Genomic DNA, 20,735 nt, shown 5'->3' with positions numbered 1-20,735 from the left:
CAATGATAAAGGTCTGCCTGTGTCTTTTTCTTGACTGTCTTGATTTGTGGAGCTTCCCAAACCTGCCACCACAGTGGAAGCACATAGTGATAGCTTCATCTGCACTGGTGAGTTTGGGACGCTCCTCATCGTCTCGACTGGGGCTGTCGAGACGATGAGTAGCGTAACAAGATGGCGTCTTGTTTCAAAATGTCTGAATGGCCTACAAACAAAATGGCGAGCACTGTAAAACTACAAAGATGGCGGAATCAAAGATGGCCGCCAGCATGTCATCACGTGACCTCTTTGTTCTTCTGAGAAGAAGGACAGAGGGGGTGGGGGAGTGATGTGGGGTTAAGATTATCTGAAGCTGTATGTTTATGTTTAACTAATTCACAGTTTCTGTATGTGATCTTAATGTGTGTCAGATAATGCAGTGGGTTAGAAAAGATGGTTAGTTTGCATGCAAGACCTTGTCTATGTGAAGCATAAACTAAACACATCAGATATGGCGAAGCCAGTTACCCAAAAATCAAATACAGATAAATCACCACCATCAAACTCAATGAATAACATTAAACATATTAATACAGGTACATTCTAGAAATCAAAGTTTAACTGTCTTGCTCAGCCATGTGCGATTGCTAATGCTAAGGCCCAGTACGTTACCCCATGGAAGAACAGGGTTTGTAATTCCATGTGTTGAAGTTGTGGTTCCAAGTCAAAGAGGTCGTCTTTGCTGTTAGTTTGGTTAGCTTGGTGCTAACTGTGAGAAGGCGGGCGCTCGCGTCTTCCGCCTTTGGTTCCTTTTGTTGCTATGGCTGTTTCCTAACAGAACATAGAATCAGAGAGCAGAGCTGCTTCCGGTCTGGAGAGCAGGAAGAGAGCTGTGGCTCACCTCCAGCAGCTGGTCAGCTTGGGTAAGGAGGTGAAGACGAAAGAGGAGGAACAAAGAAATTCCTCTGGTTTTGTTCTGTGTGATTTTCACACCTAGGTACGAATGTTAGAGTGGCCAATGGAGATTGAGCTGAGCTTGGGCCACTGACCAATGGTAAGGATCCTGAGACAGTTCACTGTGTCTGCCACCCGAAATGGCAGGTCCCTACAATGTTGTGTGAAATAGTGCTAGCCGTTTGCTAATGAGGACATTCGTAGTGTAACCAACAGGGGCCTGCTAGGATATAAGTTGTGAGTGTGCAGAATGTTGTCAGGGTTAATGTGTTTTGAAGATTATACAGGAAGCAGACATTTTATGTTTATTGCATGTTCATAGCGAACGTGAATGTTTATAGCGCGTCATTCAGCAGACGTATCGGCAGTATGTAGCCGCGCAATGCCATTGTGCTGTGTTTCTGTGTTTCCAGAAAAAGAGTGAAATATATATTTTTTAAACTTATGCACGCCTGGAAGTCACTTTGTGTCAAAGTCTGCAACAAATATTGGAGGCACCGCTGGGATGATCAACGCCGTGCTCAGTGTGACAACGTGGACGGGGATTGCCTTTCACTGACGTCGACGGGAGAGCGCGTCATCGGGGGCGCAGCTACATCAAACACAATGGATCTGGAGGAGCTGGCTGAGACCGTGTCTCAGAGACTATGGCTTTTGCAGCTGGATCAGCTCAAAGAGGTGTGTGATGCAGCTGAAATCCCGAGGGGAAATGTCACAACAAGGCGAGCATTGATCAGACAAATTACAGAATCCATGGACGATGTGATTAATGATGAAGAGGAGGACGTTGCAAGGCATCATCTAAAAAAACTGCTGAAAATAGTTGAGCAAATCATAGAAAAGACTGGAAATGCTCATAGTGAAGAAAACACAGAGAGCATAGAACAAGATAGCCAGAAAACGGCTGAAGAAATGAGTTTAGAGGAGAAATACAGCTCCAGCTAAATAGTCAAGCGCTGCAGGATGAAGTTAGGAGACTGGTTAGGAAGTTAGGAGACTGGTGGCAATGGATCAGCGTTCACGTCGCGCCCCCCGTCAGTACCCAGGCCCGCCTGGGGAAGCCAATGATCCTACCAGCAGACTAAATTCCAAGAGACAACACCTGAGAGCCAAATCGAAGAATCTTAGTCACAGTCCCCAAGCCGAAAGCAGTAACCACAAACAGCCCCAAGAGCACCTAGCGGTTGGACCTGCCCTCCGAATACTACAACTTAATGTTGAAGGCCTGTCTGCAGCCAAGCGGAGCCTCATCGAAGTCCTTGCTTCCCAACATTCCATTGACGTTATCTGCCTCCAAGAGACTCACGTTGGCACAGAGGAAGCAGGCCGCTACTCCATCAATGGCTTTGATCTTCTGTGCTACACGCCCCATACCAAACACGGACTTGCCACCTATGTGCGCTCTGACATAGTTGAAGCTAACCATTTGACAACAATCAATTTCTCTGAAACCATAACCATTGGCGGTTTTCACATCGTTAATGTATACAAGCCCCCGAGTGCCAACTGGGATCAGCAAGTCCTACCCACTTTCCCCCACCCTGCCATCTATGTGGGGGACTTTAACTGCCACCACCCTGACTGGGGATACCCAGCAGTAGATGGTGATGGTGAGGCACTTTCAGCCTGGGCATCCAGAAACGACCTTGTTCTGATTCATGACCCCAAACAAAGAGGAACATTCCACTCAGCCAGGTGGAATAAGGACTACTCCCCTGACCTGTGCTGGGTCAGCTCTTTGAATGGAACCCCCTATCCTGCACAGACCCTCATCCTTGACGACTTTCCACACAGCCAACACCGGCCCTCACTTATACACATTGGCCTACAACTCCCAATCATAAACAGCCCAAGGAAGATGCGTTGGAACTTCCGAAAAGCCAACTGGACGAAATTCAGTGAAACTCTGGACCGGAGTATCGTCACCATCCCACTCCAAACCATCACTGTAGATGAAGCATACAATCGCTTTTGCAGCGCCATCTACAAAGCTACCCACACAGCAATTCCACGAGGCTACCGACCCCTCTATGTCCCATGCCTGGACGGAGAAAGTGCTGCCCTCCTACAAGCCTACAAAACATCAGGGGACCCCGAGATGGCAGACCATCTCATTGAATCACTATCTACAGCTCGGCGGAAAAAATGGGAGGAGACTGTAGCAGACCTGAATTTCACCCGCTCAAGCAGAAAATGCTGGAGCCTCATCCGCCGCCTTGGAGCTGCACAGAAACCACCTACCCAAAGCCGACCACCTGTCACACCCAATCAAGTTGCGTCCCACCTACTGACTATTGCAAAAGCAGCCCAAGACAAAAATACCAGAAGATCAATTACAACTGAGCTAAAGGCACACAGAAAAAAGCTCAGAGAGGAAAGCAACCCTGAGCCTTTTGAGGTCGCTGAACTGGAGAAAGTCCTGCAGGGCCTGAAATGTGGAAAGGCAGCAGGATATGATAACATCTCTCCAGAGTTCATGAAACATCTGGGCCCCCGAGCTCTAACCTGGCTGACCCAATTCTATACCAGGATAATACAGTCAAACTCAATCCCAAAGAAATGGCGGTCAGCAAAAGTAATTGCCATACCAAAACCTGGTAAAGACCACAAACTACCAGCAAGCTACCGCCCAATCTCTCTACTCTGCGTCCCTTTCAAAATCCTAGAACGCCTTATATTACAACACATATCTCCAGGAGTAGAAGAGATTCTTTGCGTAGACCAGGCCGGTTTCCGCAAGGGCCGCAGCACAGGAGAACAAGTACTGGCCCTAACCACCTTCATCGAAAATGGTTTCGAGTGCAAACTGAAGACAGGAACAGTATTCCTCGACCTCACAGCTGCCTACGATACTGTTTGGCACAAAGGCCTCCTGCTAAAACTCACAAAAGCACTCCCTGCCTGGGCAACAGCAACAATTAAAACTCTGCTAACTAACCGGAGGTTCAGAGTTCACCTTGGACAGAATAAGAGTGCATGGAGAAAACAGTCAAACGGGCTCCCACAAGGGTCAGTCCTCGCCTCAACCCTGTTTAACCTTTACACAAATGATCTACCCACCACTAAATCCCGTAAATTCATCTACGCTGATGACATCTGTCTGGCAACCCAAGCACCAGACTTTGACTCTCTGGAACAGGTGCTCACGGAAGACCTCGCAAAGCTGGACCAGTACTGCAAAACCTGGCGCCTAAAACCAAGCCCCGCTAAAACAGTCTCCAGTGTATTCCACCTCAACAACGCAAAAGCTGCTTCAGAGCTAAATATCCAACTCAGCGGACTTAAGCTGAAGCACGCCCTCAACCCAACTTACCACCCAATCAGCTTGGGAAAAGGAATGGGAGTCCAAGGATGTCCCAAACAAACATCTGGTGTCAGCCCCCACCCAACAGGTCCCTGGCACCAACCTGCCAAGGATACAGTGGTCAACTCTTAATAGATTCAGGTCCGGACATGGCCCCTGCTTGGCCAGCCTTCACAAATGGGGCAGCAGCCCAAGCCCATTGTGTGCCTGTGGAGAGGTGCAAACAATGGAACACATCATTGAAGCTTGCCCGCTCCACAGTCTAAAAGGAGGGTTAGACACCCTCCATACAGCAGACCAGGAGGCAACTGCATGGCTCAAGGACTTTGCATTCGCTAAATAAATAAAGGAGACTGAGTGAAAGAGTGAACAGTGCATCTCCAAGCCAAGTTTCAGCTCCACAGAGTGTGTTGCCTCCAGCTGTGAACAGGCTTCCAGAAGTGACAATAAGGAGAGAATTCAAGATCTGTGGTCAGATAGGGGAAAAGGGACAGAAGGACAGACTGTCATACACAAACCTGATGCATCAGATGGACAAAGGCCTGAGTAAAGGACACAGTGAGGCTGAAGTCATGGAGGCTGTGGTCAAGTCAATCAGTCCAGGTTTGAGTCTTCGTGATATGCTTGAGATAAAAAGTGACCTTACCCTCCCCCAGCTAAAGGTCATATTAAAGGGACACTTCAAAGAAGACAATTCTACACATCTATATCACAGACTAGGAAATATAACACAAGACAGTCGTGAGTCTCCTTAAAACTTCCTCTTTAGGGCAATTGAGTTAAAGGAAAGGCTGTTACTTGCTTCAAGAGAAGTAGAGCCAGATGAACAGTACAGTTCCGAGCTCATCCAGAAGAAATTCTTGAGGTCAGTTAGTACTGGGCTGTTAAGTGACCATATCAAGTTTCAGTTTAAGCCTTATCTCGATGATCAGAGGGTGACAGATGAAATACTCATCGACAGCATGAATGAAGCTGCTAGTGTTGAATCAGAAAGACAATCCAAGCAAAGGAAGAACACAAGCAGCAAAGTCCCAAAAGTAAATGAACTACAGACAGAACGGATCGACGAACCGTGCCCGTGTACGGTACGGAGCGTTCACACTAATCAATCGAACTGGATTTTGGGGACAAGTGGACTCGGATCCGGGTCCAGTTCCCTGATGTGAAAGCAGACTTATTTACATATAAAGACTGAAAGTGTTTCTAAAAATGAGCCGCAAACTGAACCAGTCCGACTGTAAACTGATCTCACCAGGAAATGTACACAGTAATTAACAATGTGTGTGCGTGTAGGTGTGTAATTAGTGTCTAGGTGTGTGTTGTTGCGTGCCATTTTTGGTATGATGTTCTTCAGAACAGAACTGGTTGAACCATATTTACCGGAAACAAAAAAGACTTTATGGTCCATCACGTCATTCATGATTGTCATCACACCTTCACACATTCACTCAGCTGCTAAACTTCACATTAAATGAGGTGTTTTCTGAATGTAGTTTGGTAGTTTGGCATGTTCAAAGGCTAAAAGACATAAGGTGGCGCTAGAGAGCCAACATGCCACGCTCAAGCAAAATTTCACCACTAAATCAAAGTAATTATTAGTTTGGATGTGTGTGTAAAGTTTCATGAGTTTTTGTGCATCCTAAAGTTCTCAAACATGTGTTCGTAAAATTTTTTAAAACGCAGGAAGACCAAGATCGCTGACTTCCTGTTTGCCGAAAAAATCCAGAAAATATTTAATCCGGGTTTGAGGATGTGAGCAATGACATACTTGAATTTCGTGAAGATCGAAGTAACTTTTTCTGGCAACCTGCCTTCATTAGGGGGCGGTATCGAGCCTGCTGGTGACACCTGAGCCCAATCACTACAGAATATTGCAATTTCGCCACTTCTGACGCATATTCCAATTTTGGTGAGTTTTGGGGATGGCTAAAGTTGTTAAAAAGGCGATCTCACAGCAGAAAAATAATAATACTTAGAAAAACAATAGGTTTCCTTGCACTTCGTGCCAGGACACCGTTGGGTCCTGGCACTTTCGTGCTCGGGCCCTAATAAGTGAGGTAACACTTCATTTTACATGTCCGCAAATTTCATGGGTAAGTAGGTGACATTAGCACGTAACATGTTTGAAGTTTCTTTAAAATTACCCAAATATTTACCTAAAAATGTATATTAATAAACAAAACAATATTATTTAATGATTATATTCCACTATTTCGCAAAGCAGGTAATAAATAGCTGGTAATTTATTTAATACATTTCTAGGATAGTAATATGAAGTTAATTGATAAGCATGATGCAAAGGCTTTATTTGCAGATCCACTGTTTACTGGTCAGTAGATGACCTCATTTATATGTATTATTAACATCGGGGCATCAGAGGGTGAATTGTAACCGCTTACCTTACATGTAACTTTTATCTATTAAATAAATTACCAGCTATTGAGAAATAGTGGAATATAATTATTAAATAATGTTTATAATAAAGTAATTTATTGTACCAAAAGTTATTAAACACAACAGTTCTTGCTCTTTGTTCAACAACAGCCAAACACCTGCAGTTCAATTCATTTATTTTCTTATAAAAAAACAAACATGGATCTGATGATATGTTTTAACGAATATCTGAAAATTAGTTCATAAATGTGATGAACTTTGAACTTAAATGAACCCGATGCTCCGATAACAACAACTCTGAATTTAAAACCAGTAAAGTCATCTTATCTGTCCACACAGAGGAACGGGTCTGGTTTGTTTACATCTGCACGTGCTGACGTGCTGACGTCAGCTCTTAATAGCGCCCGACGTTTCCACCTAACAGTTACATCATCTCCATGGTAACATCATCTCCATGGTTACAAAAAATATCTATCTTCACGCATTTTTTAAAAATTAGCCCAGTCACCATTTTGTTTCCAAAACTTTCAACGCCAAACTTCTAACTACAAATTTTAACTAAATTGAGGCTCTCAAACCAAAATAAATGTGTTTTCAAATCACTGCACCATTGTTCATATATTCCACATCTTTTACCGCGAGTTTTAATACATTCAAAGCTGCTAATTAAACTTTTACAGAGAAAACGTCGAGGATCAATCAGTGTTTTCAAACAGGCCATCAGATATTCTGTTACTTATTCACCTTTACATTCAACAAAATGGGTTCATTTCAAGTTTTTAAAGAGGTTCATTAAGGGTTTTCCCTTAATGAACCTCTTTAAAAACTTGAAATGAACGAATGAATGAATGAATTTAGTTGTCTTACCTGCTCCGTGATGGTCCGGGTCACACCGGCCACCGGTGAGCAGGTGTTGCTCGGCGAGAGGAGCTGTGCTGACAGACATCTCTACAGGTAGTTTGGTCTGCTTCTTCTTCTGCTTCTTCTGCTTCTTCTTCAGGTGATTGATTCTCCAACAAGATCAGTTAAATGCTTTCCTCCAAAGAGTTCAGCTCGCCAGCGGTCAGTTTTGCAAAAGGTGCCAACTAGTGTCAGATCCAAGTGCAAAGGGAGAGAACGAAGGTCAGCAGAAGCTTTTATATGACCTCGGCCGCGCGTCACCGTTCTGTTTCCATGACTTTCACTGACGCACGCACATGTGTGTATCATTTATACTATAAAGGCTAATATATTTACATTTTAATAAGTAGACACATTTTTTTCTGCATGCATTTTTTTACATACTCTGTGATGTGTATGATATCCCATCGCCTCAAAACTGACAGAAATATATATATATATTATCTTGTGCAGACAATATAATAACTTATGTTCAGGATCTTTCAGGAGCTGCAGCACCTGATGCCTCCATACACAGCATGGCCACTGCAGGCCATCATGTTGACAAGTGAAAAGTGAAACTGAGCCATGGTAACAGTGTGATTGCATGAAGTTATAGTATTTAGGATCATTTGTGTGTGTTTTGTGAATAACCAATAGAAATATCTGCAGTCAGTTTAGGTAAATGGTACAGGCTTACTATCACAGTGAGCTCTTCTGCAGTTTGAAGTACAGAAATCTGCAGCTCTTGATTCATTGTTTGTATAGGCAGCTATTTATTTTCTGGTTTTGGATATTTTTAATCTGTTTTTATGATGTTTATTTTTAAGATATAATAGTCTGCTGAAGCATCAACTGACATTCAGGAAAGGCATTTTATTGTAGTCCACCAACATGCAAATCATTTTTTCACATTTTCTTTTTTTTTTAAAACAATATATTTATTGAGTTCTTTTAGGATAATTGCATGAATAAACTTAGCATATATGATAACAAAATAACAGTAGTCATAATTGTGATAAATACAAGTAAAGAAAAAAAAAGAGAAAGTAAAAAAATAATAATTAAAAAGAAAGAAAGAACATATATATTCATATATATATATATATATATATATATATATATATATATATATATATAACATATGTATATATATTCATATATATACATACATACACATATCAATAAGTAAAAACAAATAAAGACAGAGAATTACAGAAGTAATAGCAGTACAAGAGATAGACAAGCTATATACATGCAGTATATTCTCTTAAACGGTCTGACCATGGACAACACCATTAAGAGAAGTACCAGTATGTAAAAAGGTTACAAAGTCACCCCAACATTTATCAAAGAGCCATGGTTTCTTTTTGAGATTAAACATAATTTTTTCTGAAGGTAAATATGATGAGAGCTCTTTTAGCCAAAAAGATACACTAGGGGGCTCCTCATCTTTCCAGCAAATGGCTATACATTTACTAGATGCGATTAGGGCTAGTCTGATAAAGCGAATATTGCCCCTCAGATTGACTGGTAAAACTGAGTGGTCCCCCAGTAGTGTCAGTTGGTTGGGATTTCCACCTGCACAATCCTTTTAATGATGTCCAGGATAGATCTCCAGTATTGCTCCAGGCCACTGCATGTCCAGAACATATGTAAAAGAGTCCCTGTTTCAGACTTACATCTAGGGCAATATTCTGAATAGCTACTATTTATCTTATGGAGGCGTTGAGGAGTCAAGTAAACCCTGTGAATAAGGTTGAACTGTAAGAGTTTGTGTCGACTGTTATAGGAGAATGACTGAGAGCCATCGCAGATGGACTTCCACTCAAAGTCATCAAAGGCATTGCCAATGTCTATTTCCCATATAACCTTTGCATTAAGAACTTTACTTTCTTTAATTTTTTCATATTTGACAGACTTCTGATTTCGCACATTTGTCCTCTTTTTGTCTTATTTCCTTTCAGCACTGTCGACCCAATCCTTTTTCAAGCAGTGAAACTCTGTTTAGTTTTGTCCCCATGGTGTATAATAAGTGTTGACCTAAACACCAGTTCATAAAACCACTTCTTTGTCAAACTGTTATCATGTGGAACCAATTTGTTGGTGTCAATAAAAGTAACATAGGCCTATTTTATTCATTTGAGTAACAATATAAGACTGAACACACCAATTAACTGATCATAAAACACTGCTGTTTTCATTGTGCATGGAGGGGTGTATATAAAGTAGCAAAAAGCATTCAAAGCCATCCTATTTGTTCAAACTGCTCCTGCCATTCTCAGTATTCACTGTGTGCACCGCCCTCAGAGATGCAACTCCCCTGTGTAAGTGTTGTTTATTGGTTATGATGATGATGTAAGCCTCTATTTATCATATTTGACACCTGCAGAATTCTAATAAATGCATTTTACGAGCAAATATTTACAGGCAAACATACATTTTACAATTATAGAGCACTCCAAATGTCTTGCGTTTTTCTTTCCTTCCTCCATCTCTCTCTCTTTCCTCCCTTTGTTGTCTTCCCTGACGAACTATAAGATATTGACATTCGGCAACCAATTAATAGGACAAATAACTACCTGCACGTGAACTAAGATGAATTAATCAAGATAATACAGTATATATATGACCACAGGAGATATTTGGGATGACTTATGAGTTACATTTCCAGCAATATTTGATTCATGTTATTACAAATCAATTTAAAAAGACATCTTAACCGATTTTTTAATAATGAAAAAAATAAAGGCCTATTATTATTGTTGTCACAATTTTAGAAAAATTTACTGACAACCTCTCTATGATCTCTCATTCAGGGAACCTACAAGTGTTGTTCTTTACCCACAATCTCAAGAGGGTTTACGCTGGAAACATTAGATACATTGAAATGCATACCAACACCCATGTTATGAAATGGTATTGATATCCTGCTCCTCAGAGTAAGTACATATTCTCAGGTGACATTATACTTTTTTTTGGTAAATTTTTTTTCTTCATTATTTTTATCAGCTCCATATTCCAACGATTGTTTGTTAAATTGAAGTCTGATGAATAAAAGGAAGGATGTTGTGAAATTAGACACTTCTAGTTTTTAAGTTTTGCTTTCTGATTTTGTGTCTTCAGCTGTCTGGGAAGGATGGACTGGACAACAGAGTGCAACCAATTCCACTTCCCAGATCTGAAATGAGCATAAAAGAAGTACTTTTGGTACTGCTGGTAAAGTTGTTGATGAGCTCAGAGTGGTGGATGTTTCTATCATTAACCTGCATGTCTGTGAGGAGAAAAGGCGTCGTCTTCCTGCCAATGTTTTCTGTGCAGGTGGATAAGGCAACAAAGGATTCTATTGGGTATGTTTTCTGTCTGTTCTTCATGGTTGTCAGTAGCAACTGATAACTGCCAGGTCCTGCAATTACCTGTTAATATAAACTTAGATAACACTACACTGAAATCATAGACATGCAGGTGTATCATGTTTCTAACACATTATGTGACAATACAAATAATCCAATAATAATGGTCTGGGACCTTTTAATATGATGCGTTATCACACATTAAATTACAGACATTATAGAGCTGTATAAATATGTTGTTGATTTTCTATTTGTGAATATACATTTGTAATACAAATATGTTAATACCACTATCTTGACCTTTAACCTTAAGTGATTCTCTTATTAAAAAATGGGTATTCATACATATTTATTTACCACTCTCACTGATTACAGATACAGTTACAAACAACAATTTGACAACTTGCGATACAGTGACAACACTATTTGTTTCTCTGTAATTTTGACTCAGTCTTATAAATATTTAATTGCAAAGAAATATAGAAAACATTCAGATCACTCCAGTTGGTGTTTAAATTAGAACAAAACTAAATAAAAGGTCATTAACATTACCTCATTGTTACACTTCAGTCGGACGGCTGGACATAATCCTAAAAAGCTAATTATTGTAACCCTGGTATCAGCTGCTAGCAGTTGAACTTTGAAATCCTAGATGTATTGGCACAAGCTGTGGCCTCGCTGACCCCTTGTATCTGCTCCCCAGCTAGTGGAGACCAGCAGGTGTTGGCCCTTCAACCACAGAGATCTCTTCTTAAGTTAATTTGAGATCAGCACCCTTCACTTCGCCACTGACAGTCCATGGTTCAGCTCTGCTCAGATACAGTCTGCCTTTGTAACGCTGACCCATTTAAGCTCATAACAATGGCTGAATTGAGTAAGACCCTGAAAGCATCCTCAACCTTCTGCATGTTTGATGTGATTCTGTGACAACAACAGAGGAGGAAAACAAAGATGAAAAAACTGAAAAAATAACAGTGTTAAATTCAAACATGCAGTCCAAGTAGTCATTTATCAAAGTATCAAAAATAACAATCAAACCAATATTTTACACACTGTCCGTTTTCTCTCCGCTCTCTAATGCTCACACTCAACATCCATGTACTTTCTCATTACATTCTGTAAGGTTGTATATTTGAATCCAGACAAAGAACACTAACACTGTAAGTATTGACCCATTTATCCAACTGATGAGGACAATGCCGTACTGTCAGGATAATCTTAATACGGATTAAAAGAAATAATAAAAAAATGTTTTACAGTGTGTGTGATTGCCTGGAAATCAACAACACCCATATTCTCTGAGCAACAGTTCACCATGTTACTGTTATATGCTGCCATCTAGTGGTACAACATACAAAATGACCTTTCCTCAACAAAAACATTCTCTTACCACTTTACTAGAAGCATCTCTCCATCTCTTAACCACCTCATTATCAATTTACAATAGTAAAATTAAATATAACACTACATCAACACCATGATGACCGTACATTTGATACATCTCAATGCTTAGACGCTAGAACCAGTACCCTTAGGGACAGTTTCCTTGCTGTTTTGCACTTTGCTCATGTCTCCAAGGCGTTTTAAAAAGTTAAAAAATAGTCCAGAGTTTTCAGTCTTAATCCATGGACTTTTGGGGGGAACATTTTCACCATTCCTCTGCATGTGGTCGCCTGTGGGCTCCACTGATATGCCCACTTCGCTTTGCTCCACAAGACCTTCATCATCAACATGGGATACAGAAACATTTGACTTGCTTTTCTTTTCTGCTGATGGAGAATTCTGGTCTTGAGCACCAGATTTATGAACGTTGATAGATGCTTCAGTAAAGTCAAACACTTGTTTTGAGGGATTTGGTCCAGCACCCTCTTCTGGCAGTGTCTCTTTTTCTCTTGACGCAGAATTAGGAGTTCTGACTGGAGGCTTAGTGCACAGATTATCCTCATCTTCCTCAGTTTTAAAGACGTTGGGAGGTAGAGTGTGGCGGCGGCCGAGGTTACGTTTTGAGGAGGACTGAGGATTTAGCAAAAATCGAACCAAATCCTCATTGTTTGGGTCTCCAGGATACCTCCCTGTGTCCTCATCGAAGGTGCGTTGACGAGGCAAGGTGGTGACTAGAGGGGGAGATTTCTGTTTTTCCAGAGAGCAGTCATCAGATGAGGCACTGCCACGGCTGTTTTGAAAGCGCAAAACTCTTCTAGATGCTTCACGCAACTTTTGAGCCTCCTCCTCATTATTATCCTGTAGATCCTCATCACCATCATTAATAGTAGCTGAGAGAGTTCTGCCTGAGGAGGAAATGCGGGCGGTCCTATTGGCTGGGCGTGTAAAAGCCCTGGAGTCCTCTTTTTTGGAAGTTTTCACCTCTTGTTCAGAAGGAATGCCACCTTTTGCCTTGTTGTCCTCACTATTAGACTGAGCTTTCTCCTGTGAAAAGTTCTCTGTGAGTTCAGCTGCTGAATTCCACTCTTTCCTGCCCAAGTCCATAGCTCTTAAAGAGTCTCCTTTTTTTTGATTTCCAGCGGGGAGGTTAGCTTGAGAGGTCATTTCTGATAGGCTCCCATGGTTGGGGCTGCCATTCGTGGGGCTTCCATAAGTGGAGGAGGGCCTTCCGGATCTCCTGCGAGAGACACGTTTGGTAAGGAAGTTCTGTAGTATGGACTGCAATGCAACTCCCTCCATTTCCTTGTCTCTGCTGGAGCAGGTAGCTGTGGACCTGCGCTTGGCAGCATTCTGCAACCTGTCTCTGTGTCTCCGCTGCACCTCCGCCACCTCTCGAGCCTTGTTTTCCTGCAGAAAATCACACCATTAATGGATCAAGCAGGAGGTTTTTTTATATCTCAGTTAAGGAAAACATGCAAGTTCACAGGCTTACCTGCATGGCCCGTGTAAATCTCTCACAAAAGGAGTTGAAAATGGAGCAACACTCCTCCAGTTGGAACTTGTTTGGGTTTTCACAGAAGTATTCTGCCACGGAGTCACTCACTGACTGCAATTCCTCAAGATCAGTCTCTATTTCTGCCAAGTAGACCTCAGCCTCCTAAATGGAGCCCAAATCAAGACATTAGAACATGTAATCCCCATCGAAAATTACAAAAACTGGGCTGAATTCCCCGACAAAAGGCTTCCTCACCTTTAGAAAATCCTCCATCTGTGCCTTTAGGTCTTCTTGCTTCAAGGTGTCCGCTTTGGCATCTTGAACTTTCTTTACCTGTTTTGCAAACTCTGCTTCAATTTCACCTTTATTCATTCTAAGAATTTAAAAAAAAGATAAATTGTGAGGATACAGCAAATAAAAAGAGGGTCAAAGTATGTTGAGTGCCTGAAAACAAGAGTGTTCACCTAGCTGCAGCTTCAATGTGTTTGAGTTGGTCTGTAAATTTAAGCAGGTCCCCATCTGCCTTCTGAGCTTGCTGTAGTGAATATGAAAGCATGTATAAAAATCACATTTCACAAACAAGATACAGAAAAATTGACTCTACATTGCAAACAGATTAAAGTAATAAAAGCTACTTGCCATCACAACATAATGCATTAGATTCATTCCAGGTTTGTTTGCTTTGGTGTCCACGAGCTTCAACAGAGAAGCCATTCGGAAGCCAATTGCACTGCCTGCATAGCCACCCTGTGATCAAATAAATAAAATGAGACTCGGAGATGCACAAACACAAAGGAAAGCCATCCAAGACTCCACTATCCCATATTATACACTTACAGCATTCATGTAATTTCCAGTCTTCAGTACCAGGCGAATGACGGAATGAAGATTATCAGACTCCAACAGCTCTAAAATAGGACACACATGGTTAATTCTAAGTCTAAATGGGTTTACAACTCTTATTTTTGCTCAAAACATGTTACGAGTCATATCTATTTAACATCCAGGAAAACAAACATTACCCTCTCCAGCCGCTGTCAAAGTGCCAATGAATTCTTTCATTTCATCCATGAGGGGGACAAATTCCTCTTTGAGCACCAAGCTGCTGAGACGCTCCTCATAGCTAACAGACACAAGGTTTCCATCATTAGTAAACTAACACTGACATTTAAACTTGCAGTAGACAGAACATTTATGGCATCATTGGGCAAAAATTCCATAATAACCTTTCAGAATATTGTAATTCAAGTGTTCTGAGAGATAACTAGACTTCTGCACCTCCTCATGGCTCTGTTTTCAGGCTTTAGAACATCTAGCCGGTGACAGGAGACTTTGGCCAATCAAAGGTAATTTCAGAGAGAGAGCGTTACTATTGGCTGTTCATTCAACGGAGGCAGCTGTCAATCACTCGTGAAGTCCGAATAAACGGTCAAACAAGGCAGCGCTGATCAAATATGAATCAATATTCTGTTACTGTAATGCCTATTTCTCACCTCAAATGTTTTCAGAAACATCTTGTAGTGTACTGTTTAGCTGTAAAATGAGAAAGATTGCTCCGGTTGGTGGGCGGTGCTTGGTATTTCCTCAACCTGGCTGCCGGGTCACAAACTTTCTCATTTTACAGCTAAACAGTACACTACAAGAATTTTCTGAAAACACTTGAGGTGAGAAATAGGCATTACAGTAACAGAATATTGATTCATATTTGATCAGTGCTGCCTAGTTTGACAGCTGCTCAGAGACGGCAGCTGGATGGGGGACTCTAGATCAGCTCTGATTGATTGTGTTCCTCCGGTCTGTGAAATCTTGCAGATGCTGTTAGGAGCACCGGAGGACACAGAGGCACATGATTTTTTTCAGATTACCTGTCTCATTCACCACTGTCAGGATATAGTGACCGTTTTATAAAAATAACTATTTTTAACCATATTTGCTCCAATTCTACCCACTGCTGCTTTAACACTTGTAGTACATTACAGAGTTACATTTAGGTACTGTAGCTCACCTGGGAATCTTGACCAGCATTAGCATAAACAGATCGGCTTCAGGGAGAGCGGAGGGGTCACCCTTAAAACTGACCAGCTGCTTCTCCTGCCAAAAGAAAGCAAGCACAAATCTTAAATGGATTTGGGTTTTTGAGGTAACGTTACGGGCAGCAATGTTGTAAGATTTACAGAACACATTAGACACATGAGAAAAATAGAAGCAGCTGTCACAAGTACCTCCCCTTCATCTGGCAGCAGCTTGCACAGCTCCCTCAGTTTTCCATAACCAAAAGTGAGACTGCTTCCTGATTTAATTTCTTCAATCATGTCTTTTACAGGCCTGTGGAGAGAGGTGGAGAGAGACGGATAGGGTTAGTCACCAATTATCTTGATGTTTATGTTTAGGGTTGGGACTTCTCACGAGCAGTGTGCGTCTACTTTAATACCACACTTTTGCATAGCTGGAGAAGTTGGGCTGCTGACATCAACAAGCCCCTACCTGCTCAAATAGCTTTGCGAAATAGCAACGCTGCTGATGTCAATCTTCAGAAAAACATATGCTGTACAGGATTGATGGAATATGCTCTGACAAGAAAACATATTTGGAACAGGAAAAAAAAACATATGGAACTTGTTTGGAGGAAACTACAGTAGACATAAGCTTTGAATACTTGGATGAATATGTTGAATTTTGGTCAGTTTGCAAATGTTTGTATAGTATTTTTTTTCCATTTCCGATTGAATCTGTTGCATATGTCAAATAACCTTAGGCAATACATTTACAATCCCTCTCAATGACTGATTGGAGGGTTACCAGGGAGATAACCTGTTGGAGCTGTAGAACAGCGTATATCAGACCTGCCAGGACATGTTGGCTTTGTGACTATGATGCAGTTGTGTTGCAGACTAGTCCGTCTGCCTCATCTTGTGTTGTCAAGATTATTGTGCAAAACCACTCACACCTTAAGAGTACTAACACTGACTCACCGCTTGAATTGCTTTAGGAAAATTCCAATGTTCATGCTGCTCTTGGAGCCGAGGATGGAAACCTGGGAATGGAAACAGACCTGGTTATAATCAGCTTGCTATGGTATTTTCACTATTGGCTTGAGCAGTGTATCACATCCATTTTGTATCACAGATACCTCCGCTTTCCAAACACACAGTTGATTCCAAAGGTTAAGGATTCTTTGAGTTGATTGTATTGAACAATAGGGGGCAAAGATACCATTTTTGCATCGGTGATACATTTTCTCTGTGTCTCTCTTGGGAAATGGGCCACAGGTCAAAGTAAAAGTTTGGTTACAGAATTTAATCCACTTCTGTTGAACAGACAATCTTTATTGTGCTATAAAAGACAACGATGGTTATAAATAGATAAGTTTTGGCTTAAGACTTTCCTTTAAATGAATGGCAATACAGCTTATTATATACAGCAGCTTGAATACAGAGCACAAGTAGGCGACTATGCTGAATAGTGCTGTGTGAGGACACAATTATACCTTCCTTTAGCAAACAGATATGAAGAATAGTGAGACTCCACCCTTATATTGAGTGACTCTAAATCAAAACACAAAGTTCCTCAGACAAACATTTACTGTATTATCATTATTCTGGTAATGCAATGTACAAATAAATTGACAATTTTTTTTACTTACAAGGGAAGACATAAAAAAAAGTGATGAATCTAAAATATCACTTTAGTCCCATTCCCTGAAAAACATGTGATTTATGTCATATGCAGAATGAGCTCAACAGAGGAGATCTCCATCCGAGAGAGTTTGCTGCATAGGTAAACATTGTTTCCTGTTTATCTGAACCGCAAGCCTGAAAACAAAAATCAATCCAGGTCTAAAGAAATTGTCTCCATGTCTCAGCAATACACAACAAAAGTACCAAACCCTTGGAGTTAAAGTGTTAGGACTCTGATTCAGCAATGTGTGACACCTGCATCCTATGGCTGGACAACTCACCATCACCCCTCCTGAGGCAGCAGTCGGCAGGCCCCTCAGACTGTGGCGGTTCAGGGCCTTCAGTTGTTGCTGGCCCTGCTTGCGGCTGAACAACTCCTCCATGTGATCAGTGTCCAGCTCATATTCCCCATCAGTCCTATCAGCTGTCCAGATGTTGTGCTTTCCTATCACACTGTGTTTAGGGAGGGTTTCCCAGTTGAAATTTCGCATCCCGGAACGCCGGTGCGCTCCCTTGGCAAGGAGGCCAAGGCCATGTAGGGATGGAGGGAGGCCAGGGGCTGGAGGTGGAGGTGGAGGTGGAGGTGGTGGTGGTGGTGGCGGAGGTGGAGGAGCGGGAGGACCTCCTGGTTGCATCTTTTGTCAAGGAGCTCTCAGCAGGTTTGGGATGCAGCCATGGTCTCACTCACACTCACAGACAGGATTAAAGACTAAAGAATTTGTAGTGAACTATAAACTATTCTGAATGTCTGTCTTTATAGGATTGTGCTGCAGCCGTTGTCCAAAATGTTGTCAGTTAGGATTATGCATTCAGACTGAAAGAAACACAACAGGGTGGGGACAGATTTACAAAAAGTCCCACATACACTACATGACTGTAAGCATAGTGATTAGCAATGGATAAAGCATTCAGTTTCTCCACAGTACTTCAAATAAATGACAGTAGTGCTTCAAAGGGATGTCAAAACATATGAAAAACATTAGGCCTACAATAACCTACAATACACACTGGAATCATAATGCAGAAGTTCAAATCTATAATACTCACAAGTTATTATGGGATTATTAGTGGCACTTAAGAGGTAGGCCACTATTAATAAATAGCTATTGAGCATGTTAAATTCAGGCCAGTTTACTAAGTTAAAAACAATAAAAATATATATAACTTTAAATAATAAAGACAAATTGTAGCTTGTAAAGGCCTGGTGTTTTATTCTGCATCCAGCTGACCATATTTACCTTAATCTATAAACTACTAAAACCACCATTTGTTACACTGTTTGTTAATATACTAACAGTAGGTTATTATCAGGTAAGGATCAGGAAGTAAAACGACAGCTTACCTTTGTTGCTGTCCCATTATCCGAATTTGTGTCCCTTCCGTTGCCCTGTTCTTTCGTTGTCTTGTTGAAACGTCACCATCAAAAAGTGAAGTGACAACAACCTGGATAGCGCGTGAGAAGAGTGTCGAAATTACCTGCGTAAACGACCCGCCCAGGTAACTCCCTCCTCCTGTCCTCATGTCCTCCTGTCCTCATGTCCTCATGTCCTCCTGTCCACGGCGCAGCGGCGCACCTTCCAGCAGCAGCAGCAGGAACTCTGGGATTTATACTGACGCTATTCTGGCTGGTTTGGCTGGAGTTTGTAGCCACGCCGTGTTTTCTGTCCAGCTGTCATGAACAGTCTGCTGGATTTATGGACTCTTTCAGCCTGATTAACATCCTGACTGATTCGAACAGAAAATGTATTTCTTGAAGTAGTTTGTAGGCCAGCCAGGCTTCTTTTTTTTGTTTTAGTATGGTAAGTAGGCTAAATCAGAACATTATATACCGTTAAGAACAGACTATTAGTCAGTTTTAAAGCTGGTGTGCTGGATTGCCTTACTTTTTTCCCCCAGCAAAAATAATACATTGGTGAATAAATGAGTAAAACGTACACACTTTAGTTAATCATTAAGCCATTTGACCAGCTCACACAATGCCTTCTGTTTGAATGTGGCTGGTGGTCAGACTGGCCTTTAACTTTTTGCAGTGGAGTCAATTAGCAGCACTTCAACTCTGTCCCAGTGATGATAAGCCCTCAGAATGATAGCTGTAATTGCCTAAATGCATTTGTATGCAAATCATTTCTCTACTATCAAATAGCCATGTATTTTGAAGAGGGAAAAAATCAGCTATGTGCCATGCATTGCAATTTCAAACTCCTGCCCTGCCTCTAAGATGAGTTCATGTCTTGCAAGTTGCAACAGTAGTACAGTAAAACTAGCTGTTCTCCACTCCTTATGAACGGATTCAAATTAACATTCCACATAAAAACTACAATATAATTAAAGCCACTTTGACTTCTTCTTCACCCGAAATATAATTTTCGTTTTTGTTTGCCTTTTCCTAGCAAATGAGCAAAGTAGTGAGTGACAATAAGGAATAAATTCATGACTTAAGATAATAAGACCAAATGTGTGACCACTCTAAGCTGTGTGTGATATTAAGATAATCTTATACTAGGTACAGTATAACAAGAGGAGATTAGGGGTACAGGATCAATTATGTGTTTTAGATGGAAGTTAGGTTCATTGGGAGGGAAGCTGGAAAAGGGAATCATCATAAGAACACGTTTGTAATTTTAATGTTGTGGTACTGCCATGTCGGTAGGTTTTACCAGCTGTACACACCTACTGTACACAAAGAACACATCCAGCTTGTTTAAGCTCCGGTTGTTAAAATGACATCAGGCCAAACTAGTCTAGCCTTATTCAACATCCCTCAGGTCCACATAGTCTAACTCTACATCAGCAGACCTACAGTGGAACACAAAATAAGAAAAAATCTACTCGAACATTCAGTCCTTGAAGAGATACTGAAACACGCAGAACATAATGTGGTTTCACATGTATCCAGCATCCCCATTCACTGTATTATCATGTCCATAATTAATGGTGCCATACATGTTAATTATGTACATACAACGCTTGAAACTAAATCAGTGAGGGGAAACAACATACACACAAGTGTTAAAAACAGTAAATGCATACAGTAGGCTATAGGATGGGATGGGTATTGGTCAAACCTATCACATGTCTACAGCTGACAAATTAACTTACTATATGAGCAACAGCTAAAACTATCTTTGCAATGTTAACTGATGCTGTTTAAATGTTTTTTTTTATTAACAATAAGTTTGTATATGCTGGTGGAGTAAAGGAATCAGTTAAGAGTGTATAGAGCTGTAATCTACATGATCTCCAGATTGCATTTCTGACTTCAATTCAGTATTTTAAGTGGGTGAAATTTGCTGATGACTTTTAGCACCAAGGATTCTTAT

At 41.1% G+C, this 20,735-nt stretch overlaps 1 protein-coding gene and 1 long non-coding RNA gene across 2 annotated transcripts; one reads left to right on the top strand and one right to left on the bottom strand.

Annotated features, from left to right (window-relative positions):
* The first annotated feature begins 10,311 nt into the window (after positions 1-10,311).
* Positions 10,312-11,697, top strand: LOC119492125. The gene is made up of 3 exons (XR_005207719.1): positions 10,312-10,449; positions 10,634-10,857; positions 11,564-11,697. It is a non-coding gene; the product is annotated as an uncharacterized LOC119492125 (long non-coding RNA).
* On the bottom strand, positions 11,193-19,524 carry fhdc4 (FH2 domain containing 4). The gene is made up of 12 exons (XM_037776507.1): positions 18,758-19,524; positions 17,697-18,229; positions 16,711-16,772; positions 15,961-16,063; positions 15,744-15,829; positions 14,761-14,861; positions 14,576-14,646; positions 14,378-14,485; positions 14,203-14,273; positions 13,994-14,111; positions 13,736-13,900; positions 11,193-13,650 (listed from the first exon to the last, which is right to left on the bottom strand). The coding sequence occupies exons 2-12, from the start codon at positions 18,048-18,050 to the stop codon at positions 12,370-12,372; spliced, it is 2,520 nt and encodes an 839-aa protein (XP_037632435.1). The 5' UTR covers positions 18,051-18,229; positions 18,758-19,524; the 3' UTR covers positions 11,193-12,369.
* Positions 19,525-20,735: the final 1,211 nt, after the last annotated feature.

The sequence above is a fragment of the Sebastes umbrosus genome, chromosome 7 (assembly GCF_015220745.1).
Source record: "Sebastes umbrosus isolate fSebUmb1 chromosome 7, fSebUmb1.pri, whole genome shotgun sequence".
In the NCBI taxonomy this organism is placed as follows: domain Eukaryota; kingdom Metazoa; phylum Chordata; class Actinopteri; order Perciformes; family Sebastidae; genus Sebastes; species Sebastes umbrosus.
Note: the sequence above shows the minus strand (reverse complement) of the source record. Positions and strands in the feature narration are given on the sequence as shown.

Coding starts and splice junctions, on each gene's coding strand:
- fhdc4 (XM_037776507.1), bottom strand. CDS start 18,050: ATGCAACCAGGAGGTCCTCCCGCTCCTCCACCTCCGCCACCACCACCA. Junction 14,862..15,743: donor ATGCTGGTCAAGATTCCCAG/GTGAGCTACAGT, acceptor TGTGTCTGTTAG/CTATGAGGAGCGTCTCAGCA. Junction 14,112..14,202: donor CACATTGAAGCTGCAGCTAG/GTGAACACTCTT, acceptor TTAAATTCTTAG/AATGAATAAAGGTGAAATTG.